General features: G+C 58.7%; 1 protein-coding gene across 3 annotated transcripts in view; it reads right to left on the minus strand.

Annotated features, from left to right (window-relative positions):
• Window positions 1–3,302: 3,302 nt before the first annotated feature.
• The window catches only part of TCF7L1 (transcription factor 7 like 1), a 92,293-nt gene continuing 69,408 nt past the window's right edge, over window positions 3,303–26,187 (minus strand). For all 3 annotated transcript variants that reach the window (XM_075910880.1, XM_075910883.1, XM_075910882.1), the window contains 9 exons: window positions 20,192–20,275; window positions 16,548–16,680; window positions 15,107–15,209; window positions 11,706–11,789; window positions 8,857–9,000; window positions 7,180–7,339; window positions 6,218–6,325; window positions 5,133–5,193; window positions 3,303–4,236 (listed from right to left, as the gene is read on the minus strand). In XM_075910880.1, coding sequence (XP_075766995.1) covers window positions 3,800–4,236; window positions 5,133–5,193; window positions 6,218–6,325; window positions 7,180–7,339; window positions 8,857–9,000; window positions 11,706–11,789; window positions 15,107–15,209; window positions 16,548–16,680; window positions 20,192–20,275 — 1,314 coding nt within the window. In that variant the 3' untranslated portion in view covers window positions 3,303–3,799. The remainder of the gene's footprint in view (window positions 4,237–5,132; window positions 5,194–6,217; window positions 6,326–7,179; window positions 7,340–8,856; window positions 9,001–11,705; window positions 11,790–15,106; window positions 15,210–16,547; window positions 16,681–20,191; window positions 20,276–26,187) is intronic.

Below are 26,187 nucleotides of genomic sequence, written 5' to 3' on the forward strand. Positions count from 1 at the left end.
TTTGTGTGGCAATGGCATTTTCCACCAGAAAACTCTCTACCAGATCTCATGGCGGGTTAATGACAAAACGTGAACAAGAACTTACCGTTCAGTAGCGCAACTTTCCAAGGCCCTGGGAGACAATGGCTCAGCTCTGTGCCTCTTGCACACGTCCCCTCATGGGTTGGTTTTTTGGCTTCATCTGGGAAGAAAAGTTGGTTTTCTGGAGCCTGCACCGGGCAGATTCAACACCTGGGAGGACAGAGGGACACTGGATTCCATTCTGTGGTTCATTTAGACGCTGCTTTGCTTGTGTCGTCTTGCGGGCAGGAGCATTTCCTGCCTTCCTTCCTTCCCCCACACGTCTTGGAAAAGAGCAGCAGCCGCAGAGGCCTGGCTGCGAGAAGGCCCGGTCCCTCTGCCCCAGGAATGTAAAGGACCCTCCTGCCCTCCTGCTCACCTTGCGGCGTGGGGGAGTCAGGCAGGTTTCTGCATTTGACGATTTGTCCGCCTGCATGCAGCAAAGTTCCCAGCTCCCTGCTCAGGCCAGCCTGCCCGGCCCGCTGCACTCCTGCGGCTGGTGGCACTGCCCAGGGCTGAGATCCGGGGAGGGCACCTGCAGCCGCCTCCCCAAACTCCCGCCTGTCCGGAGCATCGCTGGCTCCAGATGCCTCCTTGCCCGTCAGTGCTTTGAGGGGTTTGCAGCTGGATTCTTCCTCCGTCGCCGCCGGGCCCTGGCGCGATGCAGGCGTAGCAGGGCTCTTGTGTGGAGGAGCCCGGTCTAAGGCAGCTGGAGACTGGCATGCAACTCCCGTCCCTCCAACACACACACACTCACCCTGCTTGGAAACGCTGGGAGCCCCTCTGCCGGGTTGCAAAGCCACTACAGGCTCGCAAAGAGCTCCTGGGGGTGGAAGATCAAGTCTGTCGGAATGAGTGGGATTCAGAGAAGCCCCTTGTCCAAGTCAGGTGCTGCTCTGTGTTACTGCACGGAACCGGAGACCGTTCGAGTTGGAAGAGTCCGACCCCCCGCAGGACCAGCCCAACTCAGTCATCCCAAGCCGGGCCTTACGCACCTCTGCCATAGAATCAGAGAATCCTAGGACTGGAAGGGAACTCGAGGTCAGCGAGTCCAGTCCCCTGCCCTCAAATGTCTCTAGACCATCCCTGATAGACATTTATCTAACCTGCTCTTGAATATCTCCACAACCCCCCTGGGCAATTTATCCCAGTGTTTGATCACCCTGACAGCTAGCAACTTTTTCCTAATGTCCAACCTAAACCTCCCTTGCTGCACTTTAAGCCCCATTGCTTCTTGTTCTATCCTCAGAGGCCAAGATGAACAAGTTTTCTCCCTCCTCCTTGTGACACCCTTTTAGACACCTGAAAACGGCTCTCATGTCCCCCCTCAATCTTCTCTTTTCTAAACTAAACAAGCCCAATTCTTTCAGCCTTCCCTCATAGCTCATGTTTTCTAGACCTTTCATCATTCTCATTGCTCTTCTCTGGACCCTCTCCAAATTTTCCCACATCTTTCTTGAACGGTGCCCAGAACTGGACACAATACTGCAACTGAGGCCTAACCAGCGCAGAGTAGAGCGGAAGAATGACTTCTCGTGTCTTGCTCACAACACACCTGTTAATGCAGCCCAGATCAGGTTTGCTTTTTTTGCAACAGCATCAGACTGCTGACTCATAGGGTACGTCTACACTAGCTCGTTAGTTCGAGCTAGGTAGGGTAATTAGGGCAACCGGAGTTGCAAATGAAGCCTGGGATTTAAATATCCCGGGCTTCATTTGCATGTTCCCAGGTGCCGCCATTTTTAAATCCCCCTTAGTCCGAACTCCGTGCCCGCGGCTACACGCAGCACGGAGTAGGTAGTTCGAATTAAAGATCCTAATTGGAACTACCGTTACTCCTCATGTAGCCGTGGGCACGGAGTTCGGACTAAGGGGGATTTTAAAATGGTGGCGCCCGGGAACATGCAAATGAAGCCCGGGATATTTAAATCCCGGGCTTCATTTGCAACTCCGGTTGCCCTAATTACCCTACCTAGCTCGAACTAACGAGCTAGTGTAGACGTACCCATATTTAGCTTTTGGTTCACTATAACCCCCAGATCCCTTTCTGCCGTACTCCTTCCTAGACATTCGCTTCCCATTCTGTGTGTGAGAGACGGATTGTTCCTTCCTAAGTGGAGCACTTTGCATTTGTCCTTATTAAACTTCATCCTGTTTCCCTCAGACCATTTCTCCAATTTGTCCAGATCAGTTTGAATTACGACCCTCTCCTCCATAGCAGTTGCAACCCCTCCCAGCTTGGTATCATCTGCAAACTTAATAAGCGTACTTTCTATGCCAATATCTAAATCGTTGATGAAGATATTGAACAGAGCCGGTCCCAAAACAGACCCCTGCGGAACCCCACTTGTTATACCTTTCCAGCAGGATTGTGAACCATTAATAACGACTCTCTTGAGTACGGTTATCCCGCCAGTTATGCACCCACCTTATAGTAGCCCCATCTAACTTATATTTGCCTAGTTTATTGATAAGAATATCATGCAAGACCGTGTCAAATGCCTTACTAAAGTCTAGGTATATGACATCCACCGCTTCTCCCTTTTTTGCAAGACTTGTTATCCTATCAAAGAAAGCTATCAGATTGGTTTGACATGATTTGTTCTTTACAAATCCATGCTGGCTGTTCCCTATCCCCTTGCCACCTTCCAAGTGTTTGCAGATGATTTCCTTAATTACTTGCTCCATTATCTTCCCTGGCACAGAAGTTAAACTAACTTTAGAGACTCCACCTGCCCCCTAGGGAGCTCTCCCTCCACCTGCCTCGGGAAATCACTTTTCCTAGACCTCCCCCCTGCACCTGGAGCCCATTGCTCCTCATTCTGCCATCTGCCCCCACTGACAACAGCCTCTCTCCAGCCTCCTTGGGGTCCTGCAGGGAACTGGAGGCTGCTCTCAAATCCCCCCTCGCTCTTCTCTTCTGCAGACTAAACAAGCCCAAATCCCTCCGCCTCTCCCCAGAGGTCATGGGCTCCAGCCCCCGAATCATTTTGGTCGCCCTCCGCTGGACTCTCCAATGCACCCCATCCTTTCTGCGATGGGGGCCCACCCAGAACTGGACGCCAGAGCCGCATGAAGGGGAATAAGCCCGTCCCTTGAGCTGCTGGCCATGCTCGTCCCAAGGGCACCGGCCGGAACAAACCCTCAGCCCTGGCCGGGGGGGGGGGGGGTGGGGGCAAGGCCCCCGGGGGAGAAATGGCGACTGGGAGGGGGCGCCCCACTGAACACGCGGACACGGCACGTTGCAGCTGCAGTTTTATTTCCTTTTGTAAAAACATGATTAGAGGGGAAAACGTCCCCATCGATGTAACCCCTCCCCTCCCCCAGATACCCACAGGAGGACATGGGGCAGAGTGTGCTGGCACCGTCCCGGCAAGAGGCACTCCCTCCAGATGGGGGCAGGGATCTTGGTGCTCTCCGGGGAGGGGAAGCTGGCCCTTCTCTGGGGCAGGGGGCCGGCGTTTCTGTTCTGTTTCTGGCACTGAGACCCGCCGGCTGGTGGGGCAGCCCTGCTCAGAGGTAGCCCGTGCCGCAGAGAGCGGCTCCGTCCTCACAAGTCCGCACGGCCAAGGCAGAGGCAGCTGGGAACGGCTCTGAGCACCCGGCCCCTCCCTCCGGAGTCCACGTACAAAAGAGTTCAGCACGGGTCAAATATTGACCAATAACGGTTTGGCTGCGTTTGGATCCCGATTGCGGCTTCAGCAATGTACAGCGGGGAGCCGGGGAGGGCCGCTCCCCCCTAGTCGGCTGGCTTGGTGACCAGGGCGAGCGGCTGCGCCTGCAGCACGGCCAGGGCTGCCTGCGGGGAAGGGAGAGCAGCCGGGAAGGCAGGCGGCGAGGCCAGGAGAGCCGTGTGGGTCATGGAGGCGAAGGGGATGGGTCTGGAGAGGAGAGGCGAGGGGCTGCTGAGGCCGGCGGAGGAGGCGGCAGCCTTGCTCGACAGGAAAGCCGTGGAGTGCAGAGACAGCTGGGCCCTGGCTTCCGGCTTGGTGGTGAGGGAGAGGGGCTGAGCCTGTTCCGAGTGGGTGGGCGCGGGGGCCGCGGGCGAGGCCAGCGCTGCTGACGGGGTGGCGGGCGAATCCAGCATGCTGCCGTGGGAGGAGGCCGGACTGTCGCAGGGTTTCTCCAGGGGCAGGTACTGCACACATGGCTTTTTACTCTTGGCGGCCAGAGAGCCTGGAAGGGCAGAAGAGAGGCTGGTGAGCCGCGCTCCGGAGAGGCTGGCAGCCTCCCCCGCGCCCGTGGCCGGGCGGGTTTGCCCAGGCGTGGAAACCCGCAGAGCCACAGGCAGTAACCGACGGGTATGGTGCATGCGCGACACCGAACCAGCAGCCTGCTCGGCCCAGCTGTCGCGTCACCCGGCAGCACCCAGCACCGCTCCTCTGGGCGCTGCCAGCCCCAGGGACTTCGCCTGCGTCCTCACTACCAAGTCGGGGGGTTACCACCCGCGGGGAAGCCTCACTAATGCGTAAGCCCACCGCCGGGCTGGAGGCAGGGAGGGAAACCCCGGCTAGTTAATCGCTTGAACGTTAAGTTTAACTAGTTAACCAGGAAAAGGGGGCAGCCTGGGAACTAGAGCAACCCCCGGCGTCCCCCGCCAGCAGCTGGCTGGTTAACCATTCAGGTCCCCGGCTGGAAGCGAGGCCTGTGCGTGGGGACAGGGCTGGGGAAGCCGGAGGCTGGCCCGGAAGCTCCTTGCAGCTTGCAGGGGGTCGGGCGCCGAGTGCTGTGCTGTGCAGTCGCACCAACGCAGCCGTGCAGGGCGGGGCCGGGGCGGAGGGCAGGGAGCCGCCAACACTCGCCGGCAGGACGGCGCAGGGAGCAGCGGAGCCAGGGGAAGGGAACTGGCGCTGGCGCCCGGCGGCGCTTCCACCCAGGGCTCCGGGGGCCGTTCTGCCACAGCGTCTAACCGACCGAGGCTCCGGGCTCCCCCTGGCTTTCCCGGCCACTCCGGCGCCTCGGGCAGCCAAGCGGCTTTGCTGGGCCCCGGCTGCCCAGGCGGTGGGGCAGGTCAGTGTGTCGGGGCCGGCTGCGCCCTGTCAGCGCGGGGGCAGGGAAGCGGCTGCACTTACTCTCCGTGTCCGGGGGCGGCTGCTGCGGCTGCTTCTCTCGCTTTCGCTTCTTCTTTTTGCCCTGGAAAAGAGCATCCCGCATGCAGCTTCGGTTGAGGAGCCGCAGCAAACCCCCAGGGCGAGACACCCGGGCCGGGCAGCAGCAGGGGAGGCTGGGGGCCAGCGAGAGAGCGGGCAGTTCCCCGGTTCGACCCCCGCTCCTTCCTCACTCGGCCCGCGGGCGTCTCGGGCCGGGGCTCAGCCACACGTCGAAGGGGAAAGCGCCGCGGGGCGCCCGGGGTCGCTGGGGACTTCGGAATGCCGGGGAGTCTGGCGCCGGGGCGGCTGGGGCCTCGCGCACTTGTGGGCTCGGAGGTCGGGTTTCGTTTCAGCCTCCCTGACGCCCCATCTGGGCAGCCCTGCGCCCGGCGCCCTGCTCCCCCATCTCGCCCTGAGCGCCCCCTCTGCGGTGCCGGGAGGGCCTTGCCCACTCTACCCCTGCACCGATTCCCAGGTGCCCAGGCGGGTCTGGAGAGCTCTCCCAGGACTGAGCCCCAGGGGCCTAGGACCCCGCGACCTCTCCCAGTGGCCCCTGTGCTGCCTTTGCAGGAACTTGGGCATCCTTGAGCGGGGGGCTGTGAGCGGAGGGTGTCGAGCGGGGGACCCCCCCCCCCCACACACACACCTCCAGACTGGCTTCAGGAGCTCTGCCCCAGCTCTCACCGCCACGGCCCCTTCTCTGGACTGTGGAGGGCACGGATGTGGCCCCCAGTTTGCCTGGATCAGGCACTCGAGGCTCAGGGCTGCCCCCCAGCACGGGGGAGCCTGCACTGGCGCTCCTGCCCCTCTCCACCTCCCCCCCCTCCACTGCCAGGCTGGAGCGCAGAAAAGCTCTTAGCCCGTCCCTGTCCCCCCCCCAATGTGGGGAGCATCTTTCTGCTTCTCGCTGGTGCGCGGCCCCCGGCTGATTTTTCTGTGTCAGGCCCCCCTCCTCCCTCCCGTAGCCTCCGGAGGCCCTTCCCGATTACAGATTCCTGCCCAGGCGGGTACGGCCGGCAGGGCCCGTGACGACCGTGCGGCCCGGCGTCCCCCCCGCAGAGACTCACGTAGTTGTCCCGCGCAGACCACGTGGGGTAGAGCTGAGAGTGCAGCTGCCGCTCCTTCCGGGCCAGCTCGTAGTACTTGGCCTGCTCCTCCCGCGACAGCGAGTGCCACTGGGGGGAGAAGAGGGGCTGAGCCGAGACGCGGGCGAGGGGCTGACGGGGACGGGACCAACGCCGGGGACGCGGTCACTTCCCCTCCCCCGCCTCGCCAAGCACGCGGTCACACCCCTCCCCTCCCAGGACGTGGTCACACCCCTCCCCCACTCCGCCCAGGACGTGGTCACTCCCCTCCCCCACCCCACCGAGGATGTGGTCACTCCCCCCCTCCCCTCCCCGAACGTGGTCATTCCCCTCCCCCGCCCCGCTAAGCATGCGGTCACTCCCCTCCCCCACCCTGCCCAGGACGTGGTCACTTCCCCCCCCCCTCCCCAGACGTGGTCACTCCCCTCCCCACCCCGCTCAGTGGCAATGGCGCTGCAGCCCGCACCGGGCCAGGTGCGTAACTCGGAGCAGCCTGCGGGTTACTCCGATGGCTGCCAGCTCCCCACAGCCCAGAAGAGCTGGGGCTCTGGCCAGGTCCCGGCAGGGCGGCAGGCCCAGGCACCGTTTCGATGCTGCTCCCCAGCGGGTGAGTGGAGACCGGCTGCTCCGTCCCTCTAGGCAGGGGCCAGGGCGCCCAGCACAGACGCGGGGCCAGAATCCCCCGGGGTAGGGGACATGGCCCCTCTGCTCCCCACGGGGGCACGGCAGGGGACGCTCCGACCCCGCGGGGGCGCTGGCCAGGTGGAAGACTGCAGGGAGCCAGCAGTGCCCCCGTCCGTGGGCCCCACTCCCGTCATGCTCCCCGTTGCACAGCGCACACGAAGCCCCTGGGGAAGCGGGTGCAGGCTGAGCCCAAGGCCCTGCCGCAGTGGCAGCGTTCTCCGGCTACAACCCGCCGCGGGACGGGGAGACGGGGCCTTTACCCTTCGTCCCAGGATCTGGTTGATGGCCGCACTCTCCTTCAGCGTACACTCCGCCACCACCTTGGCCCTCATCTCCTTCATGTACAACATGAACGCGTTGAGCGGCTTCTTTATGTGGGGCTTTTTCTCCTCCTCCTTCTTCACAGTGACGGGGGATTTCCTGCAGCCGTCACAGGCATGACATCGTGCAGCGGGTGAGCCGATTAGCAGAAGCGTATAGGCTAATGCTATAGACAGCACACACATATTCCTCCCCCCGCCCCCCTACCCCTACCCCCCGCCCCTTGCCAGTAGATTCTTTTAGCCGGCTGGCCAGCAGCGCAGCTCAGTCCTGGCTTGAAACAGGTCTGGGACCTACCCCTGCTGCAGCTCGGCATTTAAAGTGTATTAGAGCCGGGCCGGCAGGGTTCCCTAGACAGGGGCTGCTGCCTCTTTTTCAGAGGCAGCAGCGCAGGGTGACTGGCAGCCGGTCCGCGAGGGGAGCTGGCTTTTAAACTGGCTCCTCTTGTGGACTAGCTCCAGCCTGCCACCCCATGCTGCTACCTCTGATACAGAGACAGCAGCGTGGGGCGGCCGGGGGCTCCTCAGGAGCGGGGCTGGAGCGCACTGGCTGCCGGCCCCGCCCCCAGGGACCGTAGATTAGTCGAGTAACCAATAAGAATTCAATTAACTGAAATCTAACACCCCATAACCCTCACATGGGCCATTAAATGCCCCCGAAGAGCCTCCCCTTGTGCCCAGCGTGCAGCCGTGTCCTTTGAAATGGCCACCGGCTGCTCAGATCTACGGGGACACTTGTCAGCGGAGAAGGCGAATGCAGGTTCCCGCCCCCCGCCCATCTGGATGACGTCAGGCTAATTCAGAGCCAGTCACCCGGTTTTACAGCGGGTGAGTCAGGCCGCAGGGGCGAGGGGGAGGAGCGGGGCACCTGGGCGAGCGACAGCCCGAGGGACCCTGGCTAGGACCTGAGGCCGGCAGAGGCAGCCCGAGGGAAGAGGGACTGTAAGAGGTGCAGGCAAGGGAACAGGGAGGGCAGAGTAGGCAGTCACAGGCGGCAGGAAATGGGGCTGGCAACTTGGGGCAGGGGGGTTCAGCTGGGTGGGAGGGGAGGCGGGGCCGCAGGGACATGCTGCCAGAGGCGGCTGCAGTGGGAACACCCAGGGGAGACGAAGGAGGGGGAGGAGGAGGAAAGGAGGGTGTGAGAAGGTGGTGAGGGCAGCAGCGAACAGCCACAGGCAGCAATTCAACAGACGGGGGCAACAAGCAGGCAGCTACAGCGTGACCAAGGCGCCTGTCAGCAATCCTTGGGGGAAGTGGGGTCTAAGGTGGTAACCAGCCACTCACACAGTAGTAACCAGGGAAAGAACAAGGCTGCAAGCCGGCCGTGGGTTAACTCTTGGGGCACCCGATAGCAGAGGGCCAGAGACTGGCCCAGAGCCAGGCCTGAGCAAGTACTGCAGGACGCTTCCTTGGCAATGAGAACTTTTGGAAACAGCCTCCCTGTTGGGTAGCCGGTGAGCCCAGCGTGATCCCTGCGTCTTTCTCCCGGCCACGGGTCTCCGACATGCAACCCCCACCCCGCGAGTGGGACCGGATCAGGGCGCCCTCGCTAGCTTGGAACGCCCGGGGCTCGGCTGCGCACACCCCGTCCCGTTCGCCAGCTGCCCCGTTACTTACGAATTCCCTCCGGGGCTCATGCTGGCCGGCGTAGGCTCCTGTTTGATGACGGGGGAGACGATGGTGGGGTGTGGGATTCCCGAGGGGTGCAGGCCATGGGCGGGAGGCGGGACCATGTGGGGGGAAAACCGACTGGACATCAGACTGCAGCATGGGAGACAAAACAGCGGGACACGGGCGTTACACATGAATGCAACAGCCGCAGCCACACAGTGCGACTCTCTCCCCATGGCCAGCTCCTCACCTCCCACCCCTGGGGACTCCTCAGCATCCGAGCCCACTTCCTGCCCGCTAGCAGGGGCGTATGTTACACCTGGTCCACAGAGTTTATGCTGGGGGGGAAGAGGGAAAGCATCAGGAAGGGCTGGTGAGGCGAGGCAAGGATCCAGTGGGAGGGACGGAGCCCAGGAAAGTGTCTTTGATGGTTTTCCAACTTGACCCAATGCAAGCTGGACTATCGGACACGCAGCAAGAGCCTCTTGGCCAACGCTCGGCCCTGGGTTACGGCCCGGCAGGTCTGCCGGCTTGGTGCATTGAGGGCGATTAGTCACCCAGATCCACTGTCTGGGGGCTGTGGAACTGCTCCCTTCTGTACAGGCTCTGGGGCTGCTCTCATGCCCAGAGCAACTGCGCACTCCCGGTCACGTGACGGTCTTGTGAAAGGGCGAACGTCCCTGTCGAAGCAGGTCACTGTCCGCTCTCCTTAGCCTCACTTGGAGAACTGGCAAATCGGAGAGGTCACAGAACAACAAAATCGGTGAGCAAGTTGGAAAACCTGCTCGAGGGGGGAAGCTTGAAAGAACTGGGCATGTGGAGGCAGGACATGATGAGAATCGACTTCTCGTATGCGGTCGGCTGTCATCCAGAGAATGGCGATCGATTGTTCTTCGTGCCTGCCGAGGGAAGGACAAGGCGGCACCGGCGTAGGTAGCAGCAAGGGAGTGTCAGGGGACATACTGGGAAAAGGTCTCGAACCACAAGCGTAGTTAAGCTCTGAAACAAGGGCGGCTGTGGAATCCCCAGCACTGGCGGTTTTTAAAAATAGCTTGGACAGACATCGGTCAGGGACGGGCTGACTGTACGTGGCCCTGCCTTAACAAGGGGGATGAGGGGAGAAAAGAACTCTGATCTCTTGAGCACTTTTCCAGTCCTACCTTTCCACAATTACACGTGACCAACATGAGATTTGTGCATCCACGACCCAGCAAGCAAAGGATTCCTGCTCCAGTCCTCGTCAGAACTGCTAGCGTTGATCAGCAATCGCTTGGGGTGACGCGAGCGGTGCCCAAAAGCTGGGAGGAGGATCTCCCCGAAAGAGCCTCTGCCTGTGTCTCGGAACCGCAAGTGTGTCGAATAGCTCACAGAATGGACAGAGCATCATGGGGCTGTCCAGCTTCTCAGCCAGGCAACAAACAAGCCCCCGACACTCTGAGCAAGCATCTGTCGCCATCCCTGGAGACATGGTTCCAGCTCCACCCCGGAGACATGGCCAGAACCCTACGAACACTCACCCTGCGCCGCAGGCTGTTGGTTTGACTCACGACCAAAAGTTGGGGAAAATCAGATAAGAGGGGAGAGGGAATCAGCCCCCTTCTTTGTGGAGATGGATGCTCGTTTCGAGGAGCTACAGATGGCCACATGAGCACAAGGCCCTGTCTGGTCCAAAGTGTCTTGGGTGTAGCTTGAACAGAGGATGAAGAACCAACCCACCAACCCCTCTGGGGCTGCGGAAAAGGATAAGATCCAGCTGAGCCCGCTGGGGGACGCAGGCCTCCCTCCTGGCTCCTAAAAGTGCTTAAGAATGGGGGTTTTCACAGGGAACCCGACACTCCCCCGGCAGAGAGAACAGGCTGGCCAGAACACAGCGTCACCTCCAAGGAGGATAATGGTGCTCAGCTAGTGAGGCCGAACACGGCGCCGGGCTGGGAGCCAGACGCAGAGAAGGGTGTTGGAGCCACCAGTTTGTGTCCAAGTTCCTAAATGAGGTTCTGAGAGAGGAGCGAGCCAATCGGGGTACAAAGCAAGGGCACCGACATGGCAAGAATCTTCCGGTGGGGAATTTCTCGGCCTTGTTGTGGTGCGACAGCACTGGGCACACCTCTCCTGGTGCTCTAGGATGGGGAGGGAAGGAAAACGTAAGGCATCTGTCCAGTCCCCTCGTGTCCAACGGTGGCAAAAAGGGAAGGTAGTGTTCCCCCTCAGCGAGCCACGCAGGTCTAAACCGGGCTGGTCTTGTGTGCACAGAGGCACATCTCAACCCCAACTAGCCGCAGACGTCAGCCACAAAGCTCGGAACCACGGCAGAGACGTAGTCACCATTTTTTTTTTCAGTGACATCCAAAAACCCCCACGGAAACTGCCGAGGAGAAATATTGTGACGTTTCGTCCTCAGCGCCTCCCGCGACGCCCCTCGGCGGGTGGAGAGAAGAGGGTCTTCTTGCCTCAGAGCAGAGATGCGACCTCCCACAATTCCAGATTTCCGTGGCTCTGAGGTGCCCATGGGAGCACACGCTCAGAGGCACGAGGACACAAATTCACAGGACCCATCTCCAGGGTCTGTCGGAGGAGCCACTGGCCAGAGGCCTCCAGCATTTGGCTTGCAGGCCCACGGGGATTCAAGCTTAGTCGTTGGGCCAAACTTGGCCTGTTTCCCCGCTTCTCCTTTGTTCTGCACTCTGTCCCAGACCCTCCATTGTCTCTGCACAAACGCTCTTTCAGGAGACCCCCATAACCACCCCCTCTGCCTCTACAAGAAAGGGGTTTTGTCCCCTTGGCCCTTGTTACGTCTTTGCACGTCCTAGTTGAAATCCTGACTGAACGCTGCCCATCCCGCTCCAGTGTGTACTCACCTGGACATCGAAGCATTCATAGCTAGGGCAGGGTACGGGTGTCTGAATCCCCCGGGAGGAATGGAGTACACCGGCTGTCCTTGCCTGAAACGGACAAGCAAAGAAAAACAAAAGGTCCTTAACTAGACGACAAAAGGAAGAAAAAACGATCACCCAGGAAAGCCACGCGAACACGTTTCCCTCTGATTGAGTTGGGAAGCTGCTTGTCACAGGCGGTGTGACAAATTCAGCGCGTCCCACCCAAAATGAAAGCACTTCCTCTTTGAACACTGGATATGGTTTGAGAAATTACAAGGAAAGCCATTCTTTTTTAGTTCACATTAAGGTTAAAATGGGTCTTTTGGAGCATCTCTTGAAGTGTCATAATAAAATAACCCAAGACTCTTCAAACCTCCTTCAAAACTCACTGACATTTTGTTCCTAGGCTACAGCTAAAGAATATTTCTAGGATTTATGGTAATTTTTTGCCATTACACTCCACAATGGAAAGTTTCTTCTTCAGCAGAGGTTGAAGAATAAAGTTCTGCTTCATTCCACAAAGAACTTTTCTTTTGCAAACTGCTATCCCATCTCTTACTGTTCTCAATGGGACCGAGGGCTGATCTTCATTACAGAACAGATCAGAGATCGATCCGGTGAGGGTCGATTTATCATATCTATTACAGACACGATAAATCGACTGCCAATCACTCTCCTGTCAACTCTGGTAAGTCACGAAACCAAGAAAAATAAAGGGAGTCAACAGGAGAGTTTTCTGTGTTAACCCACCATGGTGTGGACCCTACAGTAGGTAGATCAATTTGAGTTATGCTACTAATGTATCTCAAATTGGGTTGCTTAGATTGACCTGTCCCAAATTATTTCCACTCCGACTCACTTGAAGAAGTGGGTTTTACCCACAAAAGCTCATGATTCTCTGTATTTCTGTTACTCTCTAAGGTGCCACAGGACTAAATTGAAAAGAAAACCAAACATTTTACAGTACAGAAATGTAGAGGGCTCCCAAACAACTCTGTTCTGCCCTGCATGACACAATGAGGAAGGAGAAAGTATTGTGTGTCTTTAAATATCAATTTAATTCAACATGGATTCAGACATACTGAAAAGATCATCTCCGATATAGTTATTACAAAAACATCGGCTAAAGGAGGGAATACAGAAGGAGTATTAGACGGGTTAAAATAGCTTTCAAAAAGCAGCGTGCTCAAGGTATACAGATCAAGCGGTAGAAATTCTATAAGTATCCCAGAAGCAGGGAGCCTAGAAGAAGGTGGGTGGATCGGCTGCATCACGAGGGTTTAAAACGCACGACTAAGGAAGAAAAGGGCACTGCTGAGAAGCGAAATGACGTCAGTATCCACGCTGGAGAGATACCGACCCCAGTCCTGCCCTTTCCAAGCAATAAGGATGATGCGCTATTAGTGACTGAGGGTGGGAATGGACTGATAGGTTAAGTCCCCACATGGTCCATGCGGGAGTTTGGAAGGAGGACAGCTGCGAAGTAGGTGAGCTGCTTAGCAAAGACGCGAGCTCGGATTAGTATCAGAGGGGTAGCCGTGTTAGTCTGAATCTGCAAAAGCGACGAGGAGTCCTGTGGCACCTTATAGACTAACTGAAGTGTAGGAGCATAAGCTTTCGTGGGCAAGGACCCACTTCGTCAGATGCAAGTGGGTCCTTGCCCACGAAAGCTTATGCTCCTACACTTCAGTTAGTCTATAAGGTGCCATCGAGCTCGGATTAGAAGCAGCAACTGTCCTGGAGGACGGACGGGCTGTAAATGTCGTATCTGTGCTACCGGTGGCCTGCGGAATCACAGACCTGTCTGCCACAGGGCTGTACCCGGTACATTTGCGGTAATAATCATTAAAAGCTGGAACGATAGAACGTGGCAGAGCCGGAGACAGTCCCTGTACTAAGCTCGTGCCTCCCTTTGTCAGAATTCTCTACCTATGCCAAGCAGGGGATAAAGGAGCAGGTGACACAATTTGTTTACACGTCGAAAAGGGCTTTTTACGGTGTCTCTCGAGGCTCCGACAGAAGCGACGTTGCCAGGGGTGAGAGGCACGACAGTGTCCTGTATCGAAAGCTGGCAGGAGAAATTGTGGGAATAAGCGGCTGCAAAAAAGTTAAAAGCCTGTCTGAGGGCCAGTTTGTTTAATCCATTTATTAATGGCCAGGACTGGGGCGTGGGGAGGGGCACGGAGGGGGTAAAACCTGCGGATGACACAAGGTTATTGGGTTTGGTTAAACGAGGCAGGACTAAGAGGACTGCTGGCTGGCAGGTTAGACTGAACGTTGACAGACACCAAGTCGCACTCATTGAGCGCGGAGTTCGGTAGCAACTCGGAAAAGGGCCTGGGACTCATGCGTGTAACTACAGAGTTCTGCTCTCTCATGCAACCACAGTCCCTCGGGTACCCAGGCCGGGAGGCTGCCTATGGAACGGGATGGAGGATAATCGAATACTATAAAAGCCATCACAGAAACTACTGGGGCAGCCTTGTCTGGATCCTGGGTGCAGCACTGGGCGCCCTGTCGGATAAAGGAAGTTGTGGAATGAGAGGGGTTGAGAGATGGGTGATGAGAACGATCAAGGCCTGAAATTACCCAAGCTTTTTTCAAGAGATGAGTAAGAGGGGACAGGACAAAAGCATCTCAAATCATGACTGATCTAGGAGGGAGACTGGCAGCAACTGATCTCCCCACTCTGTAATATTAAGACCAAGGGGAGGGTTCCATTTGTAACGGATAAAATGAAATACATTTTCCACGTGTGCTTAGCCTGTGGAACTCACTGCCACAGGAAGTCTCGGAAGCTAAGTATTTAGCAAAACAGAAAATGGGACTGGACATATAAATGAATAATAAAAGAAACAAGAGTTAGGATAATAAAATTATACAAACATAGTAAGGTTTAACCTGTCCTTTAACAAGGTGTGGGACTAGATGGAGCATAAAGCATAGTTTTGTTCCCATTGCATGGTATCACTTCAGGGCAGAGTTAAGGGGGTTTGGATCTCTATCTGCATTTCCAGATCTTATCATGCTTGGATTTCTTTCAAGGTGGAGTTAAACTTGGAATTTCTTGGGGTTCTCATGCTGGTTTGGGGGCTACGCACAAGAGGCTTGTAATATATCTGATCTTGAAAGACTCTCATATACCCTCCACCAGAACTATAGGTTAATATCGTTTTTGTTGGTAGTATCTCAATGGATCCCCAAAGTGCGTGGTGCCCTGTCCAATCTACAGCAGGCACATGGAGCTGGGCCGGGTGCAGCGGCAGCACCAATTCCAATGCCTCACTCGGCGCGGAGGGCACATGCAGATGGGAATCTTCCACGTTGGGGGAAGCCGAAGGCGCGGGGAAGGGAAAGGTTCAGGGGTGAATTGTGATCCTTACTGTGGTACCAGCCAGCCCAATGCATGGGGGAGTTGGCCGACAGCACTGGTAGACAGCGGATAATACGGAGACAGTTCTGAAGGGTGCGGTGGTCGTGGAATTCCTATGGTGAGGGAGAGAAAAAAAACCAGGCATTAAACCACCGTCATGGCAAGCCAGGGTCCCAGCTGTCAGGCGAGGCTGCTGGCCTCCCCCGCAGGGCACCGTCCCTGCACGCAGTGCTCTGCAAACGTGCCCCCAATACGTCTCTGCAGCTGGTCCTGAACATCGGAGCGGGAGATGTTCTTCCCAAGGGGCCACCCAGGAAGGAGATCAGGCTGGAAGGAGGAAAGACATCCCCCTCCCCCCACCCACAGAGCCTTTAATGCTGCCTAACCACCCCTGCCCTGGACCTGAAGTCACCGGCCAGGGGCCAGACAAAGCCGTGGGCACAGGACTCGCTGATTTCTACACAGACCAAAACCCCTGGCACAGCCTGGCTTTACAGGCCATCAACAAGGGGCAGCATCAGCAGAGGCGATCCGGGGGGGCCACTAGCCACGTGATCCCCACATACAGCCCAGGAAGGGCCAGGACAATCCCCCTCCGCCCCAGGCCCTGCCCACGGCATTGGGGTGCACGTCGCCCCCCACATCAAGCTCCTCCCAGGAGTGCGGGAAGCCGGGAGGGTGCAGTACCCCACTGCGAGCGAGCAAGCCTGCTAGGCTGGTGAGCGGCTGCAGGGAAAACCCGGCTGCCCTGGCTGTGGGCTCCCACGTCTGAAATGTCCTGCCGCTCTTCTGGCAGAGACCATGGCCACCGCTGGCCCAGCGGGCAGTGCTGTGAGCTGAATGGCCTGTCCCCGGGCGCTGTCACCAGGAACGCCAGCTGTGTGTTTCGGCCGGCGAGGGGCCTGGCCTGCGAGCCACGCCCCGCAGACAGCCTGCGTCCGGCCACGCAACGTAGCCCTGGAATCGTCCCCAGCAGGTCCCCCGGGCGGCAGCTCAAACACCGTCCCTTGCAGAGCGGCCCTTGAGGGCTGCCCATGCCGTGCCCAAGGAGGCCTGGGCAGCCTTCCAGGAACAACACAGCTAGTCTGGGGTCTCTCTGAATGGAAGACGCTTGGCCCAGAAACAAGCGCTGCCTTGTGCCAGCCTGGCTTGGCAAACTCCACGGCCAACCTAGCCAACAGGTACATCCCCCACCGAGCAGGTCTGGCTTCTCTGTGGCCTGCTCACGCAAGCGGGGCCTGGCGTCTCCCCAGCCTCACAGTTGCATCAGCATGGCCAGGACCCCAGATCTTTGGGTAGCTCGTGGGTTTCAAAGCTGGTCCCTGTGGAGCGACAGCTGGTACCAGCAAAATCTGGCGAGGGAGCTGCCTAAAGATTTCTATGGCCCTACGACTCTGTCCCTCGGTCTGACCAGCCCTCTGGGAACTCCCCTGCAGACCCCAAGAGCTCACCCGTCTTTGGATCGATCTCTGGCGAGAGGTGGGAAGGCGGCGAGCCCGGCGAGAAGTGGTCGTTGCTGTAGGTGATGAGGGGGGTCAGCGGGTGCATGTGATGCGCATGCTGCACCACCGGCACTTTGTTCGACTGCACGGGAGAAGGGAGAAAGCCGTTACCGGGGCGGGAAAACCAGGCAGAATCGCCCGGGGAAGGACCCAACGAGCAGGGCAGAAAGGGACCCGGGTACAAAGCTCAAAAGGACCCAAGTGGCTCCGGAGTCCAAGTCCAACAGGGTAAAATGATCAGAGGCAGCTGAATCAGACGTTCAGGTCCCATGAGATTTAGGCTCCTAAGAAGCAAAGCCGCTGTGGAACATGGGGCTTAGGTGCCTTTCAAGATTTGCCTTTGGTGACCTCAGAGCGGCTGCAGGGCTGACGCAGCCCAGGACTGCGCCGGAATCCCTCGCACACTCGGACGGGGTGTCATTTCTACGCGACCCCGCTCCCGCCCGCAGCACGCTGCCTGCCCTCGCAGACTGGGCAGGGCTCCCCGGCTTCTGTAAGCAGGTACAGGAGGGGGCTCTGGAGTCGCCTTCCTTCTCTGGCCTAGTGGGGCCCCCATGTCCAGCGACACCCGCAGCCCAAGAGTGCCGCAGGCCAGGCGCCTGGTGCCGTCTTCACACCAGCAGCAGCCCAGTCCCTGAAGGGGTCTCGCCATCGCCACAACCCCACTGTCTGCATTCCTGGTCCAATCCCTCGGCCTGTCCGCCTCTCCCCGCTATGCTCCCCTCCCCTGGAGTGACCCTGCCGAGCCTGAGGAATCACCGGCCTCTCCATCTACTCCACCGCGACTTTCCCCGCCTCCGCCATAGGCGGCTCCCTCGCTCTGCTCTGCCCCCCAGGCTCCGGGTGCAGCTGTGGCCCCTGGCCACAAGGCAAACAGCCGTCTGCCCTGCACTCCAGGCCATTCACTGCAGGCTGGAGAAGCTCACAAAGGCAGCAGCTTCATTTGCAGACATGCCAGGAGATGGCACATGGCGCCAGCCTGGCACTGGCTGCGCACGCACCGTCGGCAGGTTCCAGGGGGCGATTCTTTTCAGCCTAGCCTTGCTCTCTCTCACAGGAGAGCTACGTCCAGGCCATGGTCTCCGGTTCCTAGTGTGACCCTTCCCCTGGAGCCTGCAGAGAAGGGGGACGCGAGTCGAGCGCCAAGACCCAACACTCCTCAAGGGAGTTTGCTCCAACGTACGGAATGAAAAATTCACTTTGGGTAGCGGCCAAGCCTGGGAAACGTCAGACCAGACGCAAACGCTTTGCCACGCTCACGGCGAGCGGGAACCGGGGTTATCACGGCAGCAGTTTTGCAGCTCGAACGACAAGAGGATGGAAGAAATAAAAGCTGCAGGGGGAGGGGAGGAGAAAGGGAGCAGAGCACCGAGCTGCGTGGGATGAGGGAAGACGACCAAGATACCAGAGCACCGAGCCTCTCGTGTGCGCTGAGGTTTCCAGGGACAGGTTTTGAATCATGAACTCGCACGAGACGGAGTGAACCAAACAGCCACAGGCACTCGGTGAGTCTGCCCAGCTGCAGGACTGGAACAAAGATCCCTTAGAGCACGGCCCCTGGCTTGTCTGGATCTGGCTCTTGAGATGTGGGACAGCCCCCAGCACTGGATATCCATGGGGATGGAGCACACAAAACGTACTAGCCTGGGCCCCCCAGTGCCTTGGTGTGTGAGGGGAAAGGAGGGAGGGTCTTTCTTCTCAGTCAGAGGCCACAGTGAGGGAGTTTTTTGGGTTTTTTTGGGGGGGGCTTCTCACTTGTGTGGGGCCCCCATCTGACTTGTCTGCGTACCAGTGGCCCTCAGCCCACAAAAGCCCCTCCCCCCGTCTTGGAGAAAAGGCTGGGTTCTCCAGAAGACATGGAGATGGGGGTTTCCTCATTCCCTCTCAGCTCCTTCCCTCCGAAAGTGATTGCGAACACTCCGTCAAAGGGAAAAATGAACCGGGCCTGGGTCCTTTCGAACTCGGCTGCGATGGCCCCGGGACACCTGGAATGTTGCTTTGGCCACTGTACAGGCGAGTCTGGCCTGCCCAGGAAGACACGAAGGCAACTGGAGAATCAGCGAGGCTGCAGGAGGGCCGAGGAAGGCCGCAGAGAGCGGACCAGTGCGAGGCATTAGGAAATGCCCATCTCATTCGCCTGCGGAGAATCAAGCCCTTCCTGCAACACAGTCCGGCCCTGGCCCCGCCGCTGCCTTTTTCGTGACGCTGATTAAAACTCCTTGAGTTTTCTTTGGGTTTTAGCCTCTGCTTTGTTCCAATGCTTAATGAGCACTTAGGAGGGAAACGTTCTTTGTTAATTTCAGAACCGCCGGCTTTCGGCAAACCGGTGAGCCCTCCAAGGGCTGAAGCCTCACCATCAATTCTCCAGCAAAACCAGAAAACCCCAAACCTGCTACGACGCAGAAACACCAAACGGTCCCGGGCCTCTTCCTGCAGCATGAAGTGGCACAATACGGCCCAGGACCAACCACGACAGGATTGCTTTGCTGCCACTAATGGGGATTAGTATTGGGTAGCTAGCCTGGAGGGACAGGCCCGCAGAACGGGGCCCTTGCTAAGTGCTCGGAGACGCTGCAGGAGACTGATCGGGAATGCGGTTTATGCCCCTCCTCCCCCGTGTATGGGAACAGCCCATCCACCCACTGTCCCCAAGGGTCTAGGGACAGGAGGTCAAAATCCTCAGAACTCAGACGCCTGATGATAAGACACCTTGAAACTCGCGCAGAACTTCAGCACCAGCACAAAACTGGGGTGTGTGGAATCTCCATCCCTAGAGGTCTGAAGTACCGGTTTGACCAAGCCCTGGCTGGGATGATTGAGTTGGGGTTGGTCCTGTTTTGGGCAGGGGGCTGGACGTGATGACTCCTGAGGTCTCTGCCCACCCAGGGGTTCTAGGATTCCCAAGGGCTTGGAGCACATACAACCTCCCCACCTATCAGCCTCAATGTGCCACTCCAACCCTTTATCAGCCTTTCCTTGTCACTGGGTAGCACTCCAGGTGTAGGCAGCCACAGAACCCTGTTCTCTTGCCCTGTGCTGGCTTTGCGGCCGTGTAGCCATGTTGATCCCAGGATAGGAGAGAGAGAAGGGGGAGGGGACGTAGCTTTTACTGGGCCAACTTCTGTTGGTCAAAGAGACAAACTCTCAGGCTCCACGGAGCGGAAGAGAGAGGAGACCCACGCACAAGGATGCTAACATACTCCCTTCCTGTCTGGCATGTTCGCAGCTCCCAAGACTAGAGGGGACCTTTAGAGCGGTCTGATCTGACTTCCTGCACAGCACAGGTCACAGAGCATCACCCCATGATCCCGGGCTCCTGGCTGAACTAGAGCATGTGTTATAGCAAGAGATGCCACATCCCCAACCGAGCTGCTCCACTGGCTAATTACCCTCACTTCAAACTTTGCCCTGGATTTCAGGAAGGCGTGGATGGCCTGGGGGAGATTCGAGAGAGACCCAAATGGGGGGGTGCACTGGGGGGAGATTCTGCCTGTGATTTGGGCCTGGCTCGCTGGCCACGGCGCAGCTGCAGGGACACCTCGTGCCAAAGCTGCCCAGGACAGGGAGAGGCCAATCACGCAGACAAGACTTACCAAGTGTGCCGGTGATGGAGATCTGCTGTCTTTCAGCGTAGCGCCAGCCGGAACGTCCAGAAGCGGCCACTTCATCTGAAGGTACTGGAAGAAACCCAGAGTGAACGGTGGAACAGCAGCTCGGAGAAAAGGGGACCGCCCGGCCCTGCTGCTTTCACAGGAGGCGCTGGGGGGCGGGTCAGAAGGTGGAATTTCAAACCATTCTGATCTTGCAGCACCTGCGGCTGGGCTCTGGCCATGGCCTTGCAAGGTCAACGCCAAACCACAGCCAGCTCTGACCACGGCACTGCAGACCCTGAGGAACCGGGCGGGAGTGCCCCACGGCCAGCTCAGCACAGAGCCACGGGGGGCGGAAGTGTTCTGCCTGAGGCTCACCCCCACCAAACAGGGGTCCCCCAATCACTGACTCAGACACCCTGTTGAAATGGAGCGTGTGCATGGACATAGCGCTACGCTGCACCCCACCTCCCCTCCGCCAGTGACACCGCTTGCTCCCTGATCACAATCTACCAGCAACCCCGGCCCTCGGCTCTTAGGAACAGGCTGTGGTTAGCTAACCCGCCCCCCGGGAGGCAGAATCCCCCCGGTTACGTTCTCCTGGACCAGGCTGGAGTCCCAGGTCTCCCCGCAGCATGGAGCGGAATACAACGCAGGCACCGCTTCCCACGGCTGGCCCAACTCCATTGAAGACGGACGCCTGGAAGGGCGGCATGCGAGCGCACCGGGGAGGGGACGCTCTTCTCAGCAGGCGCTGGAGGCACACGGGGCTGAGCGCTACGGGCGGGCTCAGGGCCCAGCAAATGGGCAGGGAGATGGGGCTCCCGGAGGGCTTGCTGTGCTCATTCCTCAAAGGGGCTGGCACGGACCCCCGTGGAGACTAGTCGAGTCAGACAAACCCAGTCCTCCCCCCGCCCCCGCAACACCCACTCACATCCGCTCCCGCCTGTTCCTTGCAATTTCATCCTGCTTCCACCCGCAAAAACCTCAGAGCCCACAAGAGAGACAGACTCCCCCACGCTACTAATCACCCTCCTCAAGCAAAGCTACTCAGTGGGGGACAGACAGACAGACACACACACACACTAACCACTCAAAGAATAAAACACAAATTTCCTTAAAGCATGTACAAACCCCACTTCCACTCCTGTTACAGACACCAAACCTCTCCCAATCCCTCACCTCAACGTCCGTAGGAAATCCCTTTTTTAAAGGGAGGAAAACTGGCTCTGCAGCGCTGAGATTCTACGTCAAACAGGCGGGAGGTTTCGGGGGTTCCTGCCAATCACGCCTGCCTGGCTGTGTCGTGCACCCAACCCCCCTGCGACAAAGGATGTTTTGCCTGCTCCTGCTAATGTGCCAGGGGGTCTGGCAGGCCCCCGTCCCGGCAGGGCTCAGGCGGCAGGCGGCTCATGGGCCATGCTGAAGGGGGAGTTTATCTTTCAGCCAAGGCCTCTGCGGGCCAAGGCCTGGCTTTGCGTGTTGCGCAGAGGGAGGCCCATCGCTGTCAGCCGGAAAACGGAGAATCTGAGTGAGAGATGTCCCACGTGGCTGCCTTTGCAGCCCTTGCTTCACTCCTGCCCCTCCTCTTCCTTCGTGGGGCAGGCGGGGGTGCTGCGGAGGTGGGTGGTGCTAAGAGCCCCCAGAAGGCTCCCTCCAGAAAGCGCTTAACAAAGGAAGTCCGTATCCTTATCCCAGTGGTACATATGGAGAAACTGAGGCATGGAGGGGGGTAATGAGTTGCTCAGTAGGGATGTTAAGTATCAGTTAATTGAACAGTCGAGTAACCTCAAGAATTCTTATCGGTTAGTCGACTGTTCTATAGCGCGCTCCAGCTTCACCCCCGAGGAGTCCCCTTGTGGACCGGCTGCCAGTCATCCAGCACTGCTGCCTCTGATAAAGAGACAGCAGCGCAGGGTGGCAGCAGCCCCTGTCCAGGGCGGGTCTGAGCTCCTAGACCCGGCATGAGCCAGAACTGAGCCAGGCTGCCTGCCCACACTTGAAATGCGGAGCCGCAGCGGGGGTAGATCCCGGACCCATCGCAAGCCAGGACTGAGCCAGGCTTATCGGTTAATCAACTACACTGCAGGCTTTGGCTTATCGGTTAATCAACTACGCTGTTACGTCCCTATTGCCCAGGGCCAGCCAAAAGCACAGGGAATAAAACCCCAATCTCCTGAGTCCCAGGCCCCACCCGCTCCAGCACAGCCAAACCCAACTGGTATAAAATCATGGATCAGCCTCCCATCCCCAAATCAGGAGGCTGACTTTAAAATCAGGACATATTAAGGTTAAACAGAGCCTCCGCTGCTTTGTTCACCTTCCGAGTGGCGGCATTTGGGGGTCGTAAGGCACACTTGGCTCACATTGTCAGGCTTTTCTCACCAACCAGGAGAGCTAAGAAACTTAACTCTCGTTAAAAAAAAACAACCCCCCCCAACCCGGAGATTCTTCATGGTGTAGTCACGTGGCTCCAGGAGTTGAAGCTTTAAGCCAGACACCAATCGTCGTAAGAACAGCACCACGGCCGCGTCCAGCGCACGGCCCTGCCGCGCAAGGCTCTGCACACACACAGCGCAGCAGGCAAGGGTTAGCAGAAGGAAGGCTTTAGGAGGGGACTCGGGCCTGCGAGCTGGTCACTGGTGCCCCCGGGAAGAGTCGCGATTCCAGCTGCAAGTGATCACCTGGCTCCAAGAGCTGCCCCTTGGCGACAGGGCTCACAAGCCAAACCTACTTGTGGGCTTGCTTCCAAGCCCCGAGCACAATGGCCGGGTGGGATGCTGCGGGCTGACCCTCGCCAGTCAGGCCTGTGACGGGGCCCGCAACCCTGCACTAAAACCCCCACGGCAAAAGCCCTACTTGGGCGGCGGGGGAGCGCGCACTGGCATCGTGCCAGGTGTACGCGCGCCGCGGACCAGCTGACCGCCTCGGGTGGTAGCGGTGGCAGCGGCCCAGTCGCTGTGGGAGGGGTGGAGCCAGCCGGTGACGTCAGGAGGACGTCACACTCCGGCGCCGGGCGTGGCGGGAGTTTTAAACGCCGCCACGGGCAGAGGGACGGGGGGAAGAGTGTGGAGGAAGGCAAACGGCGGGGGAATTGGAGCCTTCGCCCCGAGGAGGACGGGCACGGGTAAGTCCCCTTGGCCGCGGAAAGCAGGACTTCGCGGACCACCGTGGAGCAACGGGGTCCGGAAGGTCGTCCTGAGCGACGAGCGGCTGGCCCACGGAGGGCCGAGTAAGCCAACAGCAGGAGAGGGGGGACAGCACGGAGAGGAAGTAGCCCAGGGGACGGCCATGTAAAAGCCCCTCACTTGGACAGGTTTCGGGAAGACATCCCTGTCAACCGGGCCCGGACCGAAGTCGGTCCGTGTCCTTTAGGGCCCTGGGCTGGGGCCCGGAAGTGCGGGTGGGCCCGGGCCCCCTTCTTTCCCCCCTACCCTGCACCCCCTCTCGGAATAACTGAGAAAGAAGGCAATCCCCGGAAGGGGTGAAGCCCAGGCTGTGTGGGCACTGTCGGAGGACAGTGGCCTGAATCGAATAGCATCGCCGTCAGCGGAGCCAATTCCCCAGAGTTGACGACGGGGGATGCTGTGGGGGCCATCGGAACCCCTCCAAGGCCGCTCTGGCTCTCCCCTGACAAAGCAACCTCCGTCCCTGGGACCCGTGAGCCTAGGACACAGGCTCTCTGCACAGGCAGCCCTGGGAGCCCAGAAGGGCTCGGCTGATCTCTCCGAACCCCAGGGCTCACACTCTGCCACGGGCTCTGGCGTTCTCCCCTCACTTGGTTTAGATGACAGAGCACAGCTTGCCCAGGGATCAGAAACCCTGGATCAGGCCTACTCAACTGTGGAAGCCCCCGGGCACAATGATACTCTCAGCACATGCGAGGGCCCCAACCTAAGTGTGCTTGCATAGACATGCAAATATATGCAAATAGCTTCTTTCCCACAATGCCTCCGAGTTGATGGTGGAGGGTCTACTGTCAACCCAGCAAGGTGTGGACCCTGCAGCAAGTAGCTAAGCTAGGTCAATGCAAGTTACATTACTGCTGTAACTCAAACTGTGTAGCTTAGATCAGCCAACCGCTGAGGTGTAGACAAGCCCTTAGTCTGTGACTCAGTTTCCCACCGGTCCTCTCGGAGGTGCGGTTAGGACAGATCCATTAAAGGCTGAGGGGTTCCAATACGGTGACAGGAGGAGAGAGACACTGGAGAGCAGACAGACGCAGCCCCAGCCCCTGCACACAACACCCTGCTTTCACCTTCCCGGACCCCCCCACCCCCCCACAACCATCACCTGCATCGGCGCTTGCGGGGGCTGCGCTTTGCTGGTCTGCCCACGGGGGCTGCGCCTGCTGGCGGGACGGGGCGGGAGAGCTTGGCAGGGTCATGCCTCGGGAATTCCCTCGCTCCTCAGCCGAGCAGGAGCGATTTGAGGGAGGCATGCGGAGGGTGACAGCAGCACGCCCGGGGGGAGCGTGAGGGGGGGCATCGCCAGGCTGGGAAGCCGAGGTGGCAGCGCAGCGTGTGGGGCGAATCGTGTCAATAGTCTGGGCTGGGAATGGGGGTAGAGCCTAGGGGCAGTGCACATGCCAACCCTTGTGGGCCCCCCGAGCCGCGCTGCTCCTGAACACCCCCCCCCCCATCGCCCCATTCCTCACCACACTCACCCCCTACAAAATGCAGCCCAAGGCGGAGGGAAGTGGGGGGGGGGGGTATTTACAGGCCAGCAGGCCGCCGGGGGCAGGACAGTGCTCCAGGCCGGGTGTCACCCCGGCGGGGGGTTCTGACGAGTACGTGAGGCAATCGGGGAGCAGTGGGGGGGCGGGGACAGAAGGAAAACATGGGAGTTGTAGTCTGGTGGGACACCCTTGTTCTCGGTGAGGTTCTCCCCCAGGAGCCCCCACAAAGCCGATCTCCACATCAGCAGGATCGTTTGACCGGGTGTCCTGCGGGGGGCTAGGGCTGGCGGACAGGGACCCGTGCCCCTGCACGGAGCTGTCACATTCAAACAGCATTCCTGCCCTCATAACCCCGCGGCCCTAGGGAGCTGCTGAGGCCCCAGGGCAGGCTCAGCTGCCTGGGGGCTAGGACTCTGGCCTCCCACCCTCCCCTCCGGCCCCGGCGAGGTGAGCAGGCCAAGTGCATGCACCCGGGGCTTCGGAAGGGCCCGTTTCACAATTATGAGCCAAATCAGAGGGGAGAAAAAAATGTCAAGAGAAAAACGTCAGCGATAACTGGGAACTGCCTATGAACATTTGACGAGACGTCCCCAAACCACAATCCCACAAATCAATAACGCCCCAGCTGCTTGTGTGGGGTTTGTTTTTAACCGCTTGGCGTAAGAGGGCAGCGAAAGCAGTAACATAAAATGAAGCACGTGGAAGAGAAACGGATAGCCAGGGTGGAAACGGGACACTTGGAAGTGTAGAAAACGGGTAAGGAAGGAAACAGACAGAGAAATGGATAGTTAGCCGAATCAAGGACAATACGGAGTTTTGAAATAATACGTCAGAAGTGAAAAGAACCCTCAGGACAGCAATGGTAGAGAATCGCGAAGAGGAAGAAGAATGTAGAAAGGGCAACGGTATTCACTAATATTTCTGTTCTGTATGTGGGGAAAAACCAGACCGTGGATTTCTATCACATGGTGACATACTTTCTATTCAAACAGCAGCCAAGGAGGGCGCATGGTGCGTTGAATCACAGAAGTCTCCTGGGGTTCATCATGCTACTGACGCCCACCTGGGGCTCTCCACCACCCTGTCCTGCTGGGCCAGATCCTCGGGTCTCCCCCAGCCAGACCACAATGTTGGGGTTACCTGCCGCCCACCCTGCGCCCACAGCTCCGCTCTGGCTCAGCGCCCAGGAAACCAGCCTCCCAAGGGACCGAAACCCCAATGAAATCCCTCTCACTCAGTGTAAAAGTTCTACACAAAGGAAGCTCAGAAGGTCAGCTTGGCCCCCTTTACCAACGAGAGAGATGCACAGTGGTTGCTCCCC

This window comes from Pelodiscus sinensis, chromosome 28 (assembly GCF_049634645.1).
Source record: "Pelodiscus sinensis isolate JC-2024 chromosome 28, ASM4963464v1, whole genome shotgun sequence".
Classification (NCBI taxonomy): domain Eukaryota; kingdom Metazoa; phylum Chordata; order Testudines; family Trionychidae; genus Pelodiscus; species Pelodiscus sinensis.